Consider the following 21,019-nt stretch of genomic DNA (forward strand, 5'->3'; position numbering starts at 1 on the left):
GGCAGTCCTGGGTTTGTCCCCACACCCACACTGAAGAGCAGGCTGGCCCCGAACAAGCTGCACTCCACTCTGAGCCTCGGTCTTCTCATCTGTAAAATCGGTAGCAGTCGGGTCTATGTCAAAATGTTGTCAGAGATGAGGCAGTGCAGACAAGATGGTGCAAGCACCCACAAGATGCCCCACAGCGCCCAGTCCCTCCTCCCCTCCCAGGGGACAGAGGCGCTGGGCCCCTCAAACATAGGGTCATGGCATCTTGCCCAGCCCCCTACCCTCTGCCAGCAGCTGCTGGGCCAACAGGCCACACGGGGTTACCCCCTGATGGAAGCCCTTCAGCTACCGCTGCCCACAGGCCTGAGTGTGCTGGCCTGGCACAAGGGCTCCTGGGTCGCCTGCCTGCCCCCCACCATTTCCAGCCGCCCCTGCACCTGCCTCAGCCGTGCACCCGCCCGGCTCCCACCCGTCTGTCTCTCCTCGCCCACCTTCCCCATGTGCGCTCACAAACTCCTACCCTCCTCCTAACCCTGGCTAGGGGGTGCATCCCGCCTCCCCCCCAACCCACCGCAGCCCAGCCCACCCACCGCCCTGCGGCAAACACAGCGCCTCCTGCGGGCTCAGCCCTCCTCCCTGGGGCGCAGGTCCTGCGCTGTCTCCCTCCCGTACCCTGTCCATTTGTGTGTCTTCCCCTGTCAGGCTTCCCGATCAAGATCCTCCAGGTCTTGGTTTTCGCCGGGGCCGAGGGGACCTGGACACAGGTGCTGCACCCTCGGCCCACCCGGGGCAGCCTCAGCAGCGGGGCAGGGCGGCCCAGGGTCACTTGCAGGCGGTCCCCTCAGCTGCCCCCACGCTGCCCCCACCAAGAGCCAGCCTGTTTCTGGGTGGCCAGTGTCCATCCCGTTGAAGCCATGGGCTTGGGGTGGGGGGGGTCTCGTAAGGGACTTGAATCTAGGATTTTTTTTTTAAAAAAACTCTTACAGCTCAGTAACAAAAGGCCGAACAACCTAACTTATAAGCAGTAGTTTTTGAACAGATATTTCTCAGAGAAGATATACATACGGCCCATAAGCACACAAAAAGATGCTCAACATTGTTATTCATCAGTTCAGTTCAGTTCAGTCACTCACCTGTGTCTGACTCTTTGACACCCCATGAACCGCAGCACGCCAGGCCTCCCTGTCCATCACCAACTCCCGGAGTCCACCCAAACCCATGTCCATCGAGTCTATAATGCCATCCAACCATCTCATCCTCTGCCGTCCCCTTCTCTTCCTGCCCTCAATCTTTCCCAGCATCAGGGTCTTTTCCAAGTTATTCATCAGAGAGAATGCAAATCAAAACCACAGTGAGGGGCTTCCCTGGTGACTCAGTGGTAAAGAATCCACCTGCCAACGCAGGGGACACAGATTCCAACCCTGATCTGGGAAGACCCCACGTGCCGCGGAGCGACCAAGCCCAAGGGCCACGGCTCCTGAGCCACAGCCGCTGAGCTCACACACTGCAGCTGCTGAGTGAGCCCAGGTGCCCGGAGCCTGTGCTCCTCAACAAGAGAGGAGACCCTGCTCTCCGCAACTGCAGCCGAGGCTGCTCAGCAACAAAGACCCAGGGCAGACGAAATTAAATAAATAAGTGAGTAAGTAAAACCACTGTGGGAGACCACGTCACACCCGCCAGGGTGGGTATCATCAGAAAGTCGGACATAAGGAATGTTGATGAGGATATGGAGGCACTGGGCCCCTCATGCATCGCTGGTGGGAACGCAGAATGGTGCAGCTACTTCGGAGAAATACTGTAAAGTGTCTCAAAACATTAAACGCGGAGTCACCATTTGACCCAGAAATTCCACTCCTAGGTGGAACACAGGAGGACTAAAAACACATGTCCACACAAAAACTTGTACACACGTGCTCACAGCAGCATTATTCACAGCAGCCCCAAACTGGAAACAACTCAAATGCCCATCAACAAATGTATGACGGAACCAAATATAAAACAGAGTGTCACTCGACTATAAAAATGAATGGGGAGCTAACTTCCTGGGCGGGCCAATGGCTATGAATGACTCCACGCTCCCAGGGCAGGGGGCCTGGGCTCGATGCCTCGTCAGGGAACGAGGTCCGACATTTTGCAACTAAGTGCCACAACTGAAAAGACGCTGAGTGCCACAACAAAGGCCCAGCACAGCCAAACAAAGAAGGAGAAAATTTAAAAAATGAGCGGAACATGGATGCAAGCCACAATACTGATGAACCTTGAAGCACAATGCTAAGTGAAAGAAGCCAATCACAAAAGGCAACATACTATGTGATTCACTTTATGTGACGTGTCCGGAACAGACACGTTTATGCAGCCAGAAAGCAGAGCAGTGACCGCCCAGGGCTGGGGGCACGCTGGGAAGAGGGGTTTGGGGTCATGCCAACAAGGTTATAGGGTCTGTTTCTAGGGTAGGTGAAAATGTCCTAACATTGACTGTGGTGATGGCTGCACAACTGTGAATATGCTAAAAACCACTGAATGGTATGTGAAACTTGTGTGGGTGAACCACATGGCATGTGAATTGCATCTCAGTAAAGCTGCTGTCCACCAGGAGAGGACACGCAGCCAGGCTGCTGAGATGCTCCATGCCCTGCCTCTCCCTGCCCCGCCCTCGCCCTCTGGTTCTTCTGGGTGGACCGTGCAGGAGGCCAGCCTTTCATCGCCAGGTGTCTGACTCAGGATTCCTTCTGGTGGAGGAGTCCAGGCTTGAGAAGGATGGCTTCCTTCTGGATTTCAGACTGCCGCCTGTGAAGTGGCCAGGGGCACACACATCTTCCACCTTAACCGGGTCCCGGAGCCACACGACGTCCACAGCCCCAGGGGGAGAGGCTCCCGGAAATGAGCGCTCGCTTCCACCTCCACTTGGGGCAGCCAGCGGGCCACCAGGCGCCAAGGGGATGGAGACAAACATCTGTCTGGTCCTCCAGATATGAGGCTGGTCCTCCGCCATGAAGACATTTGCCAGGGACCAGACAGGACAGCTCTCGGCCAAGACAATGGTGATGGGCATCTCAGGAAAGGAAGCGAATAAAATAGACTGGGGTGGGGTGGGGGGTGGGGTGTCTAGGAGCCAGACCTAGAGGGAGGAGAATCCCAGCAGGTGGGAAGGGCATTCCAGTGAATTTCTATTATTTTTTCCAAACATCTTATAAAATGAATTAATATTTCTCAGTTTTAATTTCAAATAATGGAACTATCAATCGATATAACCATATAAGCTACAGTTTTTCAGTTCAATAATTGTTCAGACTAAAGGAGTCTTGCAACCAAAATATTCAAGAACCGCTGACTCGGGGCCCAGGGAGCTGCCTGCAGGCGGGCAGTGCAGTGTGTGCTTTGAGTCACTGGGCCCTCACTCCAGTCCAGCCCCTCAGCCTGGTCCCCTCCAAGACCCCCAAGCCCCTGCCCCAGCCACTCCGCCCAGGGCTGGATCCTGACCTACCGGCGTCTCTGGAGAAGGCCCTGGAGCCCTCACACCCTCGGTCACATTGTGAAAGGCATGAGGAAGCCCCAGGAGCAAGGGCAGCAGCTCCTGAGCTCAGATTCCTCGGGCTGGCCCTGTGTGCTGAGCAACAGGAAGAGGGCTCTGTGCACCCGCGGGCGCACAAAGGAAGACGAGAGTGGGGTCTAGAGCAACGTCTTCCAGGGCAGCTGGGACAGCAGGCGGTTCCCCCAGTCCCCAACCCCCCCGCCAACCACCAACCACGACCCCCAGGACGCTTAGACAGCCTACCCGGGAGTCCTGGTCACCGGGAAGGGATCTGGACTGGGCCACTCCGAGGGTCCAGCTGGGTGGATCTCAGTGTCAGGAGGCAGAGAGACCAGTGAGGGGCCTGCACCGGCCTGTGGGGGACCCTGGGCAAATCCTTGCCCTTCTCTGGCCTTGGATTCCCTCCTGAGGATAGGAGGCACTGAGATGTGTGTTTCCGGCCCAGGGCTCCCAGTCTCTGCCGGCAACTCACCCTTCATACTCACCCTTCACACCCTTCACACCCTTCACACCCTTCATACTCACCCTTCACACCCTTCATACTCACCCTTCACACCCTTCACACCCTTCATACTCACCCTTCACACCCTTCATACTCACCCTTCACACCCTTCACACCCTTCATACTCACCCTTCATACCCTTCATACTCACCCTTCACACCCTTCACACCCTTCATACTCACCCTTCACACCCTTCATACTCACCCTTCACACCCTTCACACCCTTCATACTCACCCTTCACACCCTTTCACACCCTTCATACTCACTCTTCACACCTTCACACCCTCATACTCACCCTTCCACACCCTCACACCCTTAATACTCACCCCTTCACACCCTTCACACCCTTCATACTTCACCTTTCACACCCTTCACACCCTCATACTCCTCTTCACACCCTTTCATACTCACCCTTCACACCTTCACACCCTTTCATTACTCACCCTTCTAACACCCTTACATACTCGCCCTCACACCCTTCACACCCTTCATTACTCACCCTTCACACCCTTCACAACCCTTCATACTCACCCTTCACACCCTTCACACCCTTCATACTCACCCTTCACACCCTTCACACCCTTCATACTCACTCTTCACACCCTTCACACCCTTCATACTCATTCTTCACACCCTTCATACTCACCCTTCACACCCTTCACACCCTTCACACTCACCTTTCACACCCTTCACACCCTTCATACTCACCCTTCACACCCTTCACACCCTTCATACTCACCCTTCACACCCTTCATACTCGCCCTTCACACCCTTCACACCTTCATACTCACCCTTCACACCCTCACACGTCTTCATACTCACCCTTCACACCCTTCACACCCTTCATACTCACCCTTTCACACCCTTTCTACACCCTCATCTCACTTTCACACCCTCACACCCCTTCATACTCACTCTTCACACCTTCCATACTCACCTTCACACCTTCACACCCTTCATACTCACCCTCACACCCTCATACCTCACTCTTCACACCCTTCACCCTTCATATCACTCTTCACCACCCTTCATACTCACCCTTTCACACCCTTCACACCCTTCATGTACTCACCTTCACACCCTTCATACTCGCCCTTCACACCCTTCACACCCCCAACTCGCCTCACACCTCACACCCTTTCATACTCAACCCTTCACTCCCTCACACCCTTCATACTCACCCTTCACACCCTTCACACCCTTCATACTCACTCTTCACACCCTTCACACCCTTCATACTCACTCTTCACACCCTTCATACTCACCCTTCACACCCTTCACACCCTTCACACTCACCTTTCACACGCCCATGCCCTTAGCTCAGTCCCGCCCCCACCCAGGCCCGGGCTGAGCCCCCTGCAGTCTCCCCCGTCTACCTGCCCCCCTTCTGCCTCTCACCTCACGTAGTCTGGGAACCTGTCCCTGAAGGAGTCCAGCCATTCATCCAGACATGGGTTGCCCTGCTTCCCGCTGAGCTGGAAGACCTCCATGAAGGCCTCCTGGCCAGGGGCTCCATCACCGAGGCCCTGCGGAGAGGAGCTCCCAGCCTCACCCAGCACGGGCCTCACCCCGGGGTCACTGCACAGACCCCCAGGCCGGCCCTGCCGGGGAGAGCAGGGTGTGCCTGCCCGTGTCACCCCCTGAGTCCCCCAGGGTGCCCCCCCAGGCCCTGCCTCCCCTCTGCCCAGGGCTCCAGGGCCGCCCTGAGAAACCAGCCTGGCACAGATGGGCCAGGAGGGGACAGCGGGTCCAGGCCGGTCAGGGGAGAAGAGAGACACACCAGAAAGGGGAAGGCGGCCCCTCGGAACCCCCGAGGGTCCCGGGCTCACCTCCTGCCTCCCGAAAGCCTCGTGCAGCTCCCGGAAGTCCGTTTCCACCTGACCCCGGTGGTCTTCCCACTTCCGGGGCTTCAGCCTCTTGAGATGGGTGACCAAGGCCTGGAGGTACTCAGTGAAGACTGCTTTGTACAGGCTTTGCACAAGGCTCTGCCCCCCCAAAAGAAAGAGGATGCGAAGGGTGGAGCGAAGCTGTCCCAGGACAAGGTCTCCTGGCCTCAGGGGCTCAGCCTTGGGGGTGGGGGCAGCAGAATGGTCCACAATGCCCCTCTAGCTGGGTCTGTGGGGCCTGGCCCCCAACTCGGCAGGCCTAACCCCTGACCACTGGGCTTCCACGACAAAGCTGCTCCTTCCTGGGGTGACTGCCAGCTGGCCCCGCACCTCCCCTGGGAGACCAAGAGCCAAACTGATGACCAGGGCCATGCAGCCCTGCCTGTCTCTGGCCCTGGGCAGCCCTGTTGGCAGGACAGCGCCCACAGCCCTGGGACCGGGGGAGATGCCAGCAGCCACGCAGAGCTGAGCCCCCGGGAGCCCCCTTCTGCTCCTTCCTACCTTGTACGTGGGAGGAGGAAGCAGGCCGGGGTAGTGCTCCAGGCCCCGCCTGAGGGATCGCAGAGCTTGGGCCAGCTCCTCGTCTTCCCTCCCAAAGTGATGCCCCAGTAGGCTCTGAGCACAGGAGCGTCACGGTCACTGAGGCCTGAGCCCAGCCTGTCTCCCGTCCTTGCCCTTTCTCTCCTCCAGCCCTACAGGCCCCACCTCCCCAGCCCTGCTCCCCACTAGGCCCACAGCCCTGGATCAGAAGGGCCTGCATCCCAGGAGCCAGAGGCTTGCCCACTGTCTGCCCCCAAGCTCGGTCCACCTTCTCCTGCCGACTCCTGGAAGCCTCCCTGATTCCATCTGCAACCCTTGATGCCGGCTCCTCCCCGGAGCCCCCCTGAGTCTTCCTGGAGTCCCTCACTCTCCTCTGGGTCCCCAGCAAACCACAGCATGGCACGAAGTCTGAGGGAGGCTTCCCTGCCTAGTCTCAGCTCCAGAGACCTGGGACGGGGTCACAGCTAGACTTCCCTGCCTGGGAGGCATGTGGGGCAGAGTGGGATCGGGGCAGGGGGCAGGGCGTCAAGCCTCCACTGGCCTGGCAGGACAGGTGGCTCCACAGGTAGACAGAGCCAGGAGCGGGTCTGCCCGTGGACAGACTGCAAACGTGGACCCTGCCCAGGCAGCTGCCCTCTGTGAGGGTGGAGCCGGGCCTCCTGAGTGGAGGCAAGGCCAGCCCCAGCCCCCTCAGCTGCACAGGGCCCGTCTCTGGCCAGACGAGAAGCTGAGCTGTCCTCCCATTGCAGACCAAGGCCCAGGCTCGGGCATGGGGGAGGCTGGATGCAGGCAACTCGAAGCTAGCTGTGCCTGGGCTTTGCTGTATCCCTCTCATTGCCCTGGGCTGGAGGGAGCCGGGGAGACAGAGGCACCCTCTGGCCACACCATTGGGAGCAGCAGAGGGCCCGCACAAGGGCTGGAGTTGGGGGTACATCACCCGGTACTGGCTTCTGACCACGGACACAAGGTCGTCCTGGCTCTGGTCCTCGATGGCGCTGATGGTACGCAGCACCACGTCCGCCAGGGGAGTGCGGGCCTGGCCCAGATCCTGCCACGTTTTCCTGTTGGAGGAAACCCACAGGGCCGTGGGGCCTGGCCGGGAGCCCTGCAGGCCCATCCGCAGCCCTGAGCCGTGCACACCCCTCTTGCTGCTGACCCTCTGTGTACCCTCGGGCAGACAGACTCGTTTCTGCGCCTGGCTGTCTATTTCATCCCCACTCTTTTTTATTTATGGAATAAGTGTTATATTCCCGTAGCATGAAATGAAAAAAGGTACAAGAGGAAAACCCCTTCCAGCGGTAGCCAGTGTTCCTGGCATCCGGCGTTTCCTGTGTGAAATCCTGCCACCGGGTATCCAGCTTGGGGGGGTCATCCCCCACTTCTCTCACAGGCACCCAGTCTGCCATCCATGCAGAGTGGCCCGCCGGGTCCGAGGCTGCCCGCCCTGCCCACACCTGGGCCACACCAGGACCCACCTGAGGACGCAGCAGTTCTGCAGCACGTGCAGCTGGGCGGAGGGTCCGGCACCGGCCTGCTGCTGGAGGAAGTGGGGGGCACCCTCACCCCGGTATCTGCGTGTGAAGGCGGAGATGCAGGCGCCGCCCCGTGAGTCGGCCGCATCCAGCAGTGCGAGCCGGCCCCCTTCTCAGCCTGACTGCTGCTTCTTCCATGAAACAGCAGGTGTGGGGGGTCGTGGTCAACGTGTGGACAACTGGGGCCGGCTCTGCGCCAGGCGCTGGAGCGGACGCTTCCCAAGGCTCTTTTCCTGTAATGCTGTCCCCGGCCCTTTGTGGTAAACGCTTCTAGAACGGAACAGGACTGGGCTTCTCCTGTGGTCTGGAGTCACAGCTACGCTGCACTCTCCCGACAGGTGAAGGAAGGAGTAGGAAACAAGTCCTCCTGGGAGTGATGGGGGGGTCCACGGGGAGGGAAGGGGGCACCCCACACCCTGCCTGGGCCGTTGCAATGCCCCCCGCAGCAGAGTGGGGAGAGAGGAGCCAGGAGAGGCACGTACACCCCCGCTCCCCAAAGGCAGGAAAGAAGGAGTGCCTTTAAATTCCTAGAATATAAATTACGATCAACTAGTCACCCCGTGGTGTTTGGTTAAACATTTAAAACCTGGCTGATTTCATCTAAAGATTCACATCTCTGGCTTCTCATGAGGAACCTGCCTGGTGCCAGGCCCTTCAGAGAGCCTCGTGCTTGGTGAACACAGCCACACTGGAAATCCCGGTAAAGGGGCCCCGTGACGCCCCGGTACACAGCGCTGCACCCCAGACTTGCTTCTCACTAAGTCCGGGCAACCCTGGCCACAGCCACCCTCACCCCAGCCCCCTGGGAGAGAGGGAGCCCCCCCCCCCAAATCCGGGGCCAGGGCAGAGCTGGGCGTGGACCAAGGAGACTGACAGCAAATCCTGCTGCGATAACCAGAGCAGGGAGTGAGGCTCTCAGCTCAGCCGCAAGGTTTAAAGGAGCGCCCTGAGATCCAGTAACCGAGAGAAATAGTACTTTATCACAGTTTTTAAAGCTCGATGGCAATTCCCTGGTGGTTGGGACTCTGTGCTTCTACTGCTCTGAGGCAGCAGTTCGATCCCTGGCTGGGGAACAACATCCCACAAGCCGTTATTTGGCCAAAAAAGAAGATGAAACAAACAAAAAACCCCTTAACATCAGCGTAACAAAATCCAGGATGCACAAATTTTAAAGAAGGATGGGAACCGAACCCGGGTTCCCCCTAAGCTCGCGCTGCCGTGCAATAGAGAGCCACGAGCCCCACGCCCCACACGCTGTTCAAATGTCAGTTAGGTGAAATTAAATAAAATTTAAACCTCATGCCCCCTTAGAACTAGCTGGACAGCTGCCGGACCGGGGCCTCTAGGCTGGACGTTTCTGCAGTCACACAGGGCTGCCTCCAAAGCCAAGGCGAGATGCGGAGCGGGCAGGACGGGGGTCACCCGGAGCCAACCAGCCCTCCCCCTGCATTTTGTGAACTGGCCCCGGCCTGGCAGCTGGTGGCGAGGTGAACGCTCTGACATGGGTTAGCTGAACCCAGGCCAGGCCTCCCCACCTGGGCAGGGCTGCCTTTTCACTTACCTTTTCAGAAACTCTAAAAACGTGTTCAGAACCATGGCTTGAACCCGGCTGGTGATGGGAGGCCCGATGTCTTGCACCGAATCTATGGTTCCTTTTAACAGCTGTCAGTCAAAGCAAGTGGACTCTCAGGGGACGGGGCAGACCACTGGGAGGATGCGGCCCCCCAACTCCGCGCCTGTCCCAGCTGTCCCCACACCTTGCCCCCTTCCAAGCCTGCCTGCTGCAGATGACCAGGGGCAGACCCCTCCCACCAGGCTCCCCCTGTCTCCTCAGGCCTCCACACTCGCACCCAGCCTGGGTCCTGCCCTCAGCCTCACACACCTGGAGTTTCTCCCATTTGACACACACCCTGAGGCTGCACCAGCCTCCTCAACAGGGGCTGCCAACTCTCCCCCCGCCCATGCCCCAGCTCAACTCCCTCCCGATGCTCTCAACAGGGCGTCTCTGATAAAGGCATTGAGGATTCTTAGTGTCTCATCGTCTTCTCTCTCTCCAGCCCCAGCAGCCACAAAAATCAACAGAAACACCAACTCACCCCTACGAAGAAAGCCAAACACATGCACACACACACATACAAACATGCACTTACACATATGCACAGGCGCACATACAGAGACATACACACATATGCTTGCAGACATGGGTATGCTCACACATGCATGTACACATGTGTGTATATGCACACATATACACATACATGTGCTTATACATACATACACACCCATATACAGGCGCACATGCATATGCATGCACGTGTGTGCGTGCACATATGTGCATATACACACATGTGCACACTTTCATGTACATGCATGCACATGTTCACACTCATGCTCATGGACCAAACATTTTACACCAGGTGGACTGCACAATGTCTCCTGGAGCCTCAGGGCCCTCCCCACTGAAGCCCCACCCTCCCGAGACACCCATTTCTTCCAGGTCCTAAGTGAGACCCAGGAGTGGGTCCTCATGAGATGAGAGGTTCCTGCAGAGGCTCCTGCACCCCAGCACTGGGACCCCACCACCCAAGAGACAGGCCTGGGCTGAGTGCTGTCTGCTCCGCTCCTCGCCTGGCCTTGGGCACCGTGTACCCCCCAGCACCACCCCTGCTCCAGCGCCCCTCCCCCGCTCAGCCCCTCCTGTCTCTGCCACACCCACGCCCCTCCCAGCACCCCTGTCCTTCCAGGCCCCTCCTCCTCCAGGCCGGCCACTCAGGAAGGTGCCAGCGGCCCTCGTGGTGAGCATACCTGGAAGATTTTGAGGAATGCCTGGCAGGAAGAGGTGGCCGACTCTTTCTGATCACAGGTCAGGACATCTTCTAGTTGTTTTTCCAACTCTTTCTGCTCGGAACACAATAAAAGCAACTTCCATCCCCGTGTTCTCTCTGGGGCACAGCCAGGTCCAGCCACCCTACAGCTGAGGCTGGGGTACCCCGACTGGGGACAGGAGTGAGGGGCAAGTCTTTGACCAGCCCAGAGATCCCCACCAACCAGAGCCTGAAATGCCCCCACCTGGGGACCCGGTTTCCTGAGAAAAGCCCTTCTTTCACGGCCCACATCCATCAACCCATCACGGGAGGTCTGACACCTTCCGGATCCCACCCCTAGCCCTGAGAAGACAACCGCTTCTGTCATCACCACTCAGTCGGGGGCGGGGGGATGAACAGCTACCCTCGTCGGGGTCCAGGGTCCCTGCAGTGACCAGATCAGACAGGGGTGCCCAGATACCAACGGACTGGGGGTCAAGAGGACACGGGACACCAGGACTGACAAGGCCTGGGCCACAGCTGGGAGGTTACCACAGCCTGTAGAGGCCTGGCTGGGCTGGGGATCCCCAGGCCAATGGCGCCCCTCTGAAAAGCTCGGGGTGACCCCTCAGGCAGGTCCAAGGCGAGGACAAACGCTCAGGAGGAAGCCCCCTCCCACACCGCCGGCCAGAGCCGGCTTACGGGGGCCCTGGCAGAGGACACTTTGCCCCACGCCTGCCCAGCACTCAGTACTTCTCCACTCTTAGCCCTGCGCCCCTCACGCCCCCACACCCCCACGTCCCTAAAACAGCAGGAACTTTATAGGGCTGGTGGTGTAGGGCAGGGAGACGTGCCCCAGCCCTTGGTACCCTTCCCAGGGGAGGGCGGCTGGAGCGGGGGGCGGCGTGGGGACCCAGCAGCGGGATCCCTTCATCCTGCCTGGGGGTCTGAACTGACACCCAGCAGCTCTGCTCAGCTCAGCTCAGTGGACGAGTGTGGAAGGCAGAGGACGACAAGGCCCGGATTCTCAGGCAGAGACTCCAAGAACAGGAGGCTCTGACCCGGGTGCTTAAAGGGGACGGAGCCTTGAGTTAGGCCAGCACGTCTGTGTGCGCCGAGGAGGAGGCCGGACATTTCTATCAGTTACCGGAAAACTGCAGTCTCAATATATACAAGTCCTGTGTCTCGTTTGTGACAGCGAATCACGTTTTTTAAAAAATGGTTGCGGTAGAAAGTTGTGATGGCGCTGTAAGTGCTCATCGTGTTTGAAAGAGAGGAGAATGAATTGGAGGAGGAAATGGCAACCTACTCCAGTATCCTTGTCCAGAAAACTCCATGGACAGAGAAGCCCACTGGGCTACAGTCTTACCGTGTCTGCCATGGATTAACTGCCTGCGCCCTCTGGGGACAACCAACTCCCCATCCAAGCCTCCCAGGCTCCGGGGCCTGGGGAGCCAAACTGCACTGCTGGTCAAAGCCGCAACGGGACCCAGGGTGGAGTCCCCACAGGCCGTTTTGTAACATGTCCTGTGACACAGACCCACGGGGCAGTGGTCAAGGGCCTGGATCCGTCCTAGGGGTGGACTTGGGCTCCAGCTCAACCCCCAGATGCAGGACAAGGAGGCCCGGTGTGGACGTTCCCAGAAGCCAGTTACCTGGATCAGCTCCACCAGCCGGCTCTGCACCTGGGACATCCAGGTGACAAACATCAGTGGGTCCGAGAGTTTCCTGGTGGCAGCAGGCTCCGGCGTCTTCCTGCAGGATTGGAAGCAGCTGTGAGGGGCACAGGCCCAGCTGCGGAGCGGGGAGGGCTGGCTCAGAGCTGAGGGCAGTGCACTCCGGGCCGGACCCACCCCTGCTCAGGGAGAGGACGGCTGGGGGCCACGCATGGGAACTAAAGTCTCCGCGGTCATCTCTGAGCGTGAGCTCGTGACGTGAGCTCCCACACACTCACCGACAGGCTCGCACACCCGTCCGTACCCATGCCGCACCAGGAGCACACTGACACACACACCCGCAGACACGCACGTGTGTGCTCATGCTGTCCCCTGAGTTCGCTCCCGCCCCAGGAGGCCCTTCTGACCGCCCCAGCCCGAGGATCGTCATGCCACGGCGGTGTCCTGGCCCAAGACCCCAAGGCCCCGAGGCGGACTCACGCCAGCTGCCCAAACAAGGTCTTCCTGGCCCAGGTGTAGAGCTCCCGGCAGCTGTCCGGGTCTCCGCTGCAGGTCAGGAGCACAGAGAGACGGTCCAGGAGCACCTCCTGGAAGCACTCTCTGTCGGTCGCCGAGAGGCGGGCTCCCAGCCAGCCTGCCCTCCGGGGGTCCAGGCCACGATCCACGGCCTCGGCCAGCTCCGCCAGGTACCCGCCCAGCTGGTCCCCCGGGCTCAGGGGCACTCGGTCTCCGGGGCTCGGGGGCACCCGGTTCTCGGCGTCATTCCTCAGCTGTGTTCTCAGCTGGCAGTCCCAGGAGGCCAGGTCACCACCCAGCTCCCGTGAGGAGCCCCGGGCCCACTCCACTGCGGCCGCCACCGACCCGAGCTGCCTCTGCAGCTCCCGGCTGCCCCCGCCGCCCTCCAGCGCCTCCCGGATGACCTGCCACATGCCCTGGGCCACGATCTGGTACTGGGAGCCACGGTCCTGCCCATCCTCTGCCAAGGATGAGATGCTCCAGCAGGCTTCCAGGAAGCGGCCCTCCAAGACCAGCTGTGAGAATCCTGGAAGAAAGGAACCCGAGGCCGGTGGCTCAGTGGGGGCTGCAGGAGAGGACGGTGGGTGAGGGGGCGGGGGGCTGCCGTGGGGCTCCTCAGGGCGACCTCGTTTGCCTGGGGGTGCCTGTGCTGAACTCGCCTATCCATCAGAGGTACTGGCAAGAAGACGAGGCGGCCTGCTTGAAGAGCCTTTGGGGCCCAGGTCTAGGGACCAGACAGGAGCAGAAGGGCACAGGGTTTTTCCCAGTGAACTTTTCATGTGGTCCCCTTCAGAGCCCGCCATGACATCTGTGAGCCTCTACGCTCCAGGGCGGATCAAGACCTGAGTCCCCATCAGATGACTGAATGGTTATCAGCACCCTGCCAGGACACAGAGGCGGCCAGGAGGAAGTCCCCCAGAGCTGGTAGCAAATACTCCAGCACAGGGCTTCTCCGCATGAAGGCCCATCAGGACCCCCTGGGGCCATCCGCACCCAGGTTGGGAGTCTGCTTTCCTGCCAGGTTTCAAGGTGGGGCAGGAGGTGCTGGGCCCGGAATCGCACTTGAGACCTGCCTCTCAACAGTATCCAAGGGCAACCAAACCCCGCTTCCTTCCACACACGGGACAGGTAGAGAGACGCGGGACAGGTAGAGAGAGAGATGATTGATGGATACAGAGAGAAGAAACAGATGACAGATACAGATAAAAGATAGTAAACGACAGGGAGGTGATAGATGATGGATCGACAATGGATGGATGACAGACAAATGACAGAGGATAGAGACAGACAGACAGAGATCCAGCTGTCATAGAACCATCCCCGGAGGGGCGGGGTGGGGTGCAGCTTGTGCCTTCCATTCCCCTCCCCGGGTGCCTGGGACTCCCCAGGTTCAGCCCCTTCTCCAGACAAGGAAGCAGCCCAGGCCTGAGCAGCAGCTGGAGGCAAAGCCTCCGAGATGAGGTGCTTGGTCTTCTCCCCAAAAGTTCAGAGAAAAAGAGTGACCTTGGCCACATCAGGCCAGTCTAGCGACGGACAGGTGGATGGACAGGAGAGTCCCTCTGCTGGGGCTGGTGCCCACTCGCGCCCTTGGACACAGGGTGGCCTCCCCGTGGTCCCCTCATCTCCATTCTCACCTCTGCCCTGCCTGCCCCTCCCCATCTAAGCACCCCATTCTCGGGAGCCCCAGTACCACCTGTGACCTGGCCACCCTGGGCTGTTCAGAGACCACTTCACCCAAGCAGGCACCCAGACCCGTAGTTACGTGGCCCAGGGGGTGGCTCTCTCCAGGACTAAGGGGTGTGTGATGGGGGCACAGGATGGGAGGCCCTTAGACCCCAGGGAGTGGGTCAGGATTGCCCACCAGCATGGAGCCAGCTGGGGCAATAATGGACAAGAAGGGTCACCCACTGTCCTGCTGGGCCCATGGGTGCCGCACCCTGGACTGGGGACCCGGAGGGCCAGAGAGGCTACCCCCCAGCGGGCAGCCACCCAGGGCCCAGGAGCATCTGGACGGTCCAGCAGCTGACGGCCTCAAAGGCCTCAGCGTCTCAGTATGTAGGGTGGGGGGCAGCAGCTCATGATGAAGGTGGCAGCCATGCTGCCTCTCAGCTCCCCCTCAGTAAGCACAAAGGTGCCAAGAATCGGCTTGGAGAAAAGAATGAAAGGAAGAGGTTTTGAAAATGCTGGAGGGAAAAAGGATGACACCTTGAAGTTCCAGGACAAAGCACTTAGGGGCTAGGGATGACCTTATTTCCTAAATGCTGTGGGTGTCAGGCAGGGAAGGGATGGTCCAAGGACCCCTCCAGGCAGGGAGAGACCAGAAGGGCAGAAACCCGCTCTGGATTCCAAAGGTCCTCAGCGACACAGCCCAGCCTGCAGCCACAGGAAGAGGTTCTGATCAGACTCCAGCCGAAAGGAGTAGCGGTGGGAGGAGGGCAATTCAAAGGCACCTGAACACCTCAGCATCCATTCTCAGGGACTTTAGCCTGAAAGGGCGTTCACTTTAACTCCTGAATTTCCCAAGTGGGAAGGGAGCTGTATTTCAAGTTGGGTCCTGGGCCTTTCCGTTGTCAAGGGCAAAGGCATGTTCTTCTCTTCCCCAGTCCTGCTTCCTGACTACTGGACGCACCTATGAAAACAGGAGCAGGGCAGCCCCCCTGAGCTACGAGGCAGGAGCCCCCCCTCGTAGCGTCTGGCAGCAGACCTCAAGGTCAAAGTCTGGGTCCCTGAGCTCTATGGGCGCTGAGCTATGACCAACCTAGACAGCATATTACTTTGCTGACAAAGGTCCATCTAGTCAAAGCTATGGTTTTTCCAGTAGTCATGTATGGATGTGAGAGATGGACTATAAAGAAAGCTGAGCGCAGAATTGATGCTTTTGAACTGTGGTGTTGGAGAAGACTCTGGAGAGTCCCTTGGACTGCAAGGAGAGCAAACCAGTCCATCCTAAAGGAAATCAGTCCTGAATGTTCATTGGAAGGACTGATGTTGAAGCTGAAACTCCAATACTTTGGCCACCTGATACGAAAACTTGACTCTTTGGAAAAGACCCTGATGCTGGGAAAGATTGAAGGCAGGAGGAGAAGGGGACAACAGAGGATGGGATGGTTGGATGGCATCACTGACTTGATGGACATGAGTCTGAGCAAGTTCCATGAGCTGGTGATGGACAGGGAAGACTGGTGTGCTGCGGACACGACTGAGCGACTGAACCGCACTGAACTGAGCTCTCTGGAGCACCGGTGTGTGCGCACTAAGTCGCTTCAGTCATGTCCAACTCTTTGCGGCCCTGTGAACGGTAGCCCACCAGACTCCTCTGTTCATGGACTCTCCAGGCAAGAATGCTGGAGTGGATTGCCAGCCCTCCTCCAAGGGATCTTCCTGACCCAGGGATTGAACCAGCATCTGAGTCTCTTGCATTGACAGGCGGATCCTTTATCACTGAACCACCTGGCAAGCCCTAAAAAATGTAAATTTTATCTTGCTTAAACCACTGTTTTGTTGGGGCTCTCAGGGAAAGCAGGTGAATGTACATCATAATAACGAAAACCTTTGAACCAGGACATATTGGATGAGGACAGCCTCCAATTTGACTACATTGGCAGGGGTGAAGAGCCCCTACGTACTCCTAGTAAATAGCTCCGTTTTTTTTTTTTTTTTAATTAATTAACTTTACTGGAGGACAATTGCTTTTCACTGTTGTGTTGGGTTTTGCCGAAAAAAAAAAACATGAATCGGTCATAACTACATATATATCCTCTCCTCTAGAGTCTCCCACCCATCTAGGTCATCACAGAGCATCAGGCCGGGCTCCCTGGCTACACAGCTTCCCACCAGCTGTCTATTTTACGCGCATGGTAGCGTATTTATGCGAATACTACTCTCTCAATCTGTCCCACTCATTCCCCCGCTTGGCTCCTTTATGATAATGAATTAGGTGAGATTCGAAAACAGGAAATCTAGCTCCTGGCGTCTCTGTGATGTTAGCAGCCTCAGGGCCACCCCGGCATCACTGCCCTTCTTTCCAGAGAGGCATTGTGCAGGGAGCAACCACGAGCCACACGTGGCCGCTGGGCACTTGGACTGTCCAGCTGGGCTGTGCTGTCCGTGCGAAACCCACATCAGTTTTCACAGACTGCATAGGGAAAAAGGAATGCAAAATATCTCACAAGGTTTTGTTTGTTTGTCTGAATGGCCATGCTTCGCAGTACATGGGATCTTAGTTCCCCGGCCCCGGATGGAACCCAGGCTCCCTGCATGGGAAAAGGCAGTGTCTTTAACCACTGGACCACCAGGGAAATCTCTAAAACATCTTAATAGTGATAATGCTGATTGAATGCTGAAGCATGCTAACATACTGCTTTAGCCTAGTAAACTATATCAGTAAAATAATTTCACCTATTTCTGTTTTTATTTGCTCCCGTGACTACAAAAGCTTCCTGTGTGTGGTTCACGCTGTGTCTCTACAGGACAACCCCCTCCTGGAGCTCATGCATCCCCCCACCCTGAACCTCAGAGAGGAAACCCCTGTTGATCCCACCCCACCCTGGCCCCCCTCTGGGTGGGAGCACCGATCCCCCTCCCCAAACAGGCCAGCCACCCTTACAAAGTCCTGAGGTCCCTCAGGCTTCCGACGAACACGGCTGTGTTGATGCTATCTGTCAGCAGGAACACTGGCGGGGACAGGGTGAGGCTGACGAAGGTCAGACATGGGGTGGTGGCCCCTGCTGTCTCCACACACACCCGAGCGATTGAGTGAAGGCAGATGGGCCTGGCCAGCACCCACCATGCCTTCCACCGGCCGGGAACCCGAGGACAGTTCGGCTGCCCCCGACCGCCTGACCATCTCCTGGTTTCCCCACCAGCCACACACTGGCCACCACAGTTGGGAAAGGAAGGGGAATGACCCTGGCACAGTGACCCTCCTGGCAAAAGTGCCCCAACGTCACCAGGCTAGTAAGGACCCGGGAGACTCCCTCCGAGATCCCATCTCCTGTGAATCGACTGAAAAATGCTTGTCCCTTAGGTGATGATGATGCTCACCGTCCAGATATCAGAGATATAAAGACAGCGGCCCCCACGACCCTGGGCTCCCACTGCAATTCTGCAACTTTCCACTGCCCACACGGAAAGCATGAAGCCTTTTCTCTTCAAGAGAACTCTCTCTAGCTTTTAAAAACACCAGCTCCTCCAAAAAAACCCCCCTAGCCTTTCCCCAAACGCCCCCCAAGACCAGAGCCTTAATTAACAGGGCAGTCCAGCCCCACTCCCCCACTCAAGGCCATCCAGTGAGCTTCCCTGGACACAGAGCCGAGCCGGGCTGTGGGTACACACACATGGGGCCCCCCACAGACCAGACACGCCCAGCCCCTGCTCCTCTTCTCTCACTCTCACAGAGCCGGGGGCGCAACCCCATACCCACTTCTGGTTGTCTGGATTGGAACACTGACCCCCTCACTTGCTGGGCAGGTGACTCAGCCTCTCGGAACCTGCGTTGCCTCAGCTTTGAAACGAGCTTCACGTGAGATCCACGGTGAGGTCTCAGGAGAGGGACGACTCTTGGCTGATGGACTCTGTGGGCACCATTCCTGCCCCTCCGTGTGAGCCCGAGGCCCCCCCGCCCTGCCCCCGGCCCGGGGCTCAGCTCCATCCCACCCCCATCACAGCTATCATCAACAAGCCAGCACCCCCGCATCTTGTGCGGTCCTCCAGGCTTGGGAAGGAGGAGTCTCATCACTCTGCCAGGTCCCCCCAAACCCTCCGCATGACAGCCTCGAGGGCGGCGTGCAATAAATACTGAAGGAAGGGATGGATGAGGAACAAAAGAAGGAAGGGGCAGACGCCACTTTCCGCCAGATGGAAAAGGTGAGAGTGACCCGGGTACCTTCAGAGCTCTCTGCCAGAGGAACAGCAGCAGTCTGGGGGTCTCGATGCCTGCGGAACCAGGCCAGAATCTTCCATCTTTTGTTTCTGGGCTGGCCTTTGAATTTTCTGTCTGCTCCTTCTCTTTCCTCTCTTGATTTCTTTTTCCGCCGGCCCATCTCACTCCCTTGATCCGTCCAGCTGGGCAGACAGCCTCGCCGAGGCTTCTGAGTCACCGACTTTCCCGGTCAGTCTCTATCAAACAAAAGAAATTAAGGGCGGGACGTTGCATGATAGCCTGAGAAGCTTCCTCTGCAACTTTCTAGCTCCCTTCCGAGCACCCCGGGAGTGGCAGGTCCATTCATTAACCCAGGAACATTTCCCTGGTGTCTTGGGTCAAGCCAAGGATGGAGCAAAGGCCATGCAACTGGGCAGGCCACACGAATCCTGTGCTCACAGCGGACCACGCCACCACCATCCTTCCACCCCATCCCTGTCAGTAGTAAGAACGCACTTTTGTTTAGGTTGTTTTTTTTAATCTGTCACTAATGAGAAATTACGTATAGCTGTGATTTCTTTCCTTTTAAAACAAACTGTGGTAAAATATATACAACACAAAATTTCTATTTCAATCATTTTTAAGTGTACAGTTGAACCGCATTAACTAATACACATTTTGGGGCAAAACCACCACCACCAGCCCCTCCAAAACTCTTCTCTTGCAAAACTGAAACTGTCTCCATACTAAATCCCCACACTCCCTCCCCCAGCCCCTGCCAACCCCTCTGCTTTTTTCTATCTCCATGCATTCGCGTATTCTAGGAACTTGGTGTAAGTGGAACCAAACAGTATTTGTTCTTTAGTGATGATTTACTTCACTCAGCTTAAAGTCCTCCAGGTTCATATATGTTATAGCATGTGTTGGACTTGCCTTCCTTGTAAAAAAAAAAAATACATACATATATATATATACATATATAAGCGCTATGACCATTCCCTGTGGACCGCCTGCTAAGCTTCTGCAGTCCCAAGCGAGGGGGCCTGGGTTCTATCCCTGCTCGGGGAACTAGACGCATGTGTCAACAAAGATCGATCCCGTGTGCCACAGCCAAGACCCGGCTCAGCCAAACAAATAAATATTTTCTAAAATATACGAAACTTTATTGTCAATTCACTTTTAAAAATTATTTTATTGTGTCACAACACACATATCTTTTACCATCTTCTCTAATAAGGAGCTGATTTTTTAAAGTTTTATGTGTTTATTTTTGGCTGTGCCGTTTCGTCATCACTGCCCGAGGGCTTTCTCGGTTGCCGCTGCGAGCGGGGCTCCTCTCTAGGTGGGGTGCAGGCCGCTCACTGCGGGGGTCTCCCTCTGTGGCGGAGCACAGGCTCTCGGGGCGCTGGCTTCACAAGCCCTAGCGCACAGGCTTAGCTGCCTGGGAGCATGTGGAATCCTCCCAGACCTGCACGCTAACACGTGTCCCCTGCATTGGCAGGCGGGTTCCCTATTGCAATTACTCCTTTAAGTAAGTAAATTAAGCTTTTAGTTGGAGTTTCAAAATCAAACTCTCAAAAATAAATAGAATGTGTAGATAGAAAAGTAGAAAGATAGAAAGTGAAGTCACTCCATTGTGTCCGACTCTTTGCGACCCCATGGACTGTAGCCCACCAGGCTCCTCCGTCCATGGGATTCTCCAGGCAAGAATACTGGAGTGGGTTGCCAGTTCCTTCTCCAGGGGATCTTCTCAACCCAGGGATTGAACCCAGGTCTCCCGAATTGTGGGCAGACGCTTTAACCTCTGAGCCACCAGGGAAGCCCATCAGTTGCAGCCAAGGTGGAGAGGGGGACGAAGTGAAAATTGCTCAGTCCGACTCTTTGCGACTCTGTGGACTATACAGTCCATGGAGTTCTCCAGACCAGAATACTGGAGTGGGTAGCCTTTCCCTTCTCCAGGGGATCTTCCCAACCCAGGGATCGAACCCAGGTCTCCCGCATTGCAGGTGGATTCTTTATCAGCTGAGCCACCTGAAAAGCCTATGAACCGATTCAATGTAATTAGAGGGATTCCCTGGTGGTTCAGATGGTAAAGAATCTGCCTGCAGCGCAGGAGACCCAGCTTCGATCTCTGGGTCAGGAAGATTCCCCTGGAGAAGGGAATGGCTATCCACTCCAGTAT

General features: G+C 57.2%; 1 protein-coding gene across 1 annotated transcript in view; it reads right to left on the reverse strand.

Annotated features, from left to right (window-relative positions):
• Positions 1-1,907: 1,907 nt before the first annotated feature.
• Positions 1,908-21,019, reverse strand: part of LOC122454755 — a 31,822-nt gene continuing 12,710 nt past the window's right edge. Inside the window, exons 3-15 of the mRNA XM_043489294.1 lie at positions 18,862-19,094; positions 12,942-13,503; positions 12,441-12,540; positions 10,787-10,879; positions 9,543-9,643; positions 7,925-8,020; positions 7,387-7,510; positions 6,411-6,524; positions 5,853-6,008; positions 5,422-5,549; positions 3,764-3,925; positions 3,473-3,588; positions 1,908-3,040 (exon numbers count right to left, since the gene is read on the reverse strand). Coding sequence (XP_043345229.1) covers positions 2,811-3,040; positions 3,473-3,588; positions 3,764-3,925; positions 5,422-5,549; positions 5,853-6,008; positions 6,411-6,524; positions 7,387-7,510; positions 7,925-8,020; positions 9,543-9,643; positions 10,787-10,879; positions 12,441-12,540; positions 12,942-13,503; positions 18,862-19,018 — 2,139 coding nt within the window. The 5' untranslated portion in view covers positions 19,019-19,094 and the 3' untranslated portion in view covers positions 1,908-2,810. The remainder of the gene's footprint in view (positions 3,041-3,472; positions 3,589-3,763; positions 3,926-5,421; positions 5,550-5,852; positions 6,009-6,410; positions 6,525-7,386; positions 7,511-7,924; positions 8,021-9,542; positions 9,644-10,786; positions 10,880-12,440; positions 12,541-12,941; positions 13,504-18,861; positions 19,095-21,019) is intronic.

The sequence above is a fragment of the Cervus canadensis genome, chromosome 17 (assembly GCF_019320065.1).
Source record: "Cervus canadensis isolate Bull #8, Minnesota chromosome 17, ASM1932006v1, whole genome shotgun sequence".
NCBI classification, from domain to species: domain Eukaryota; kingdom Metazoa; phylum Chordata; class Mammalia; order Artiodactyla; family Cervidae; genus Cervus; species Cervus canadensis.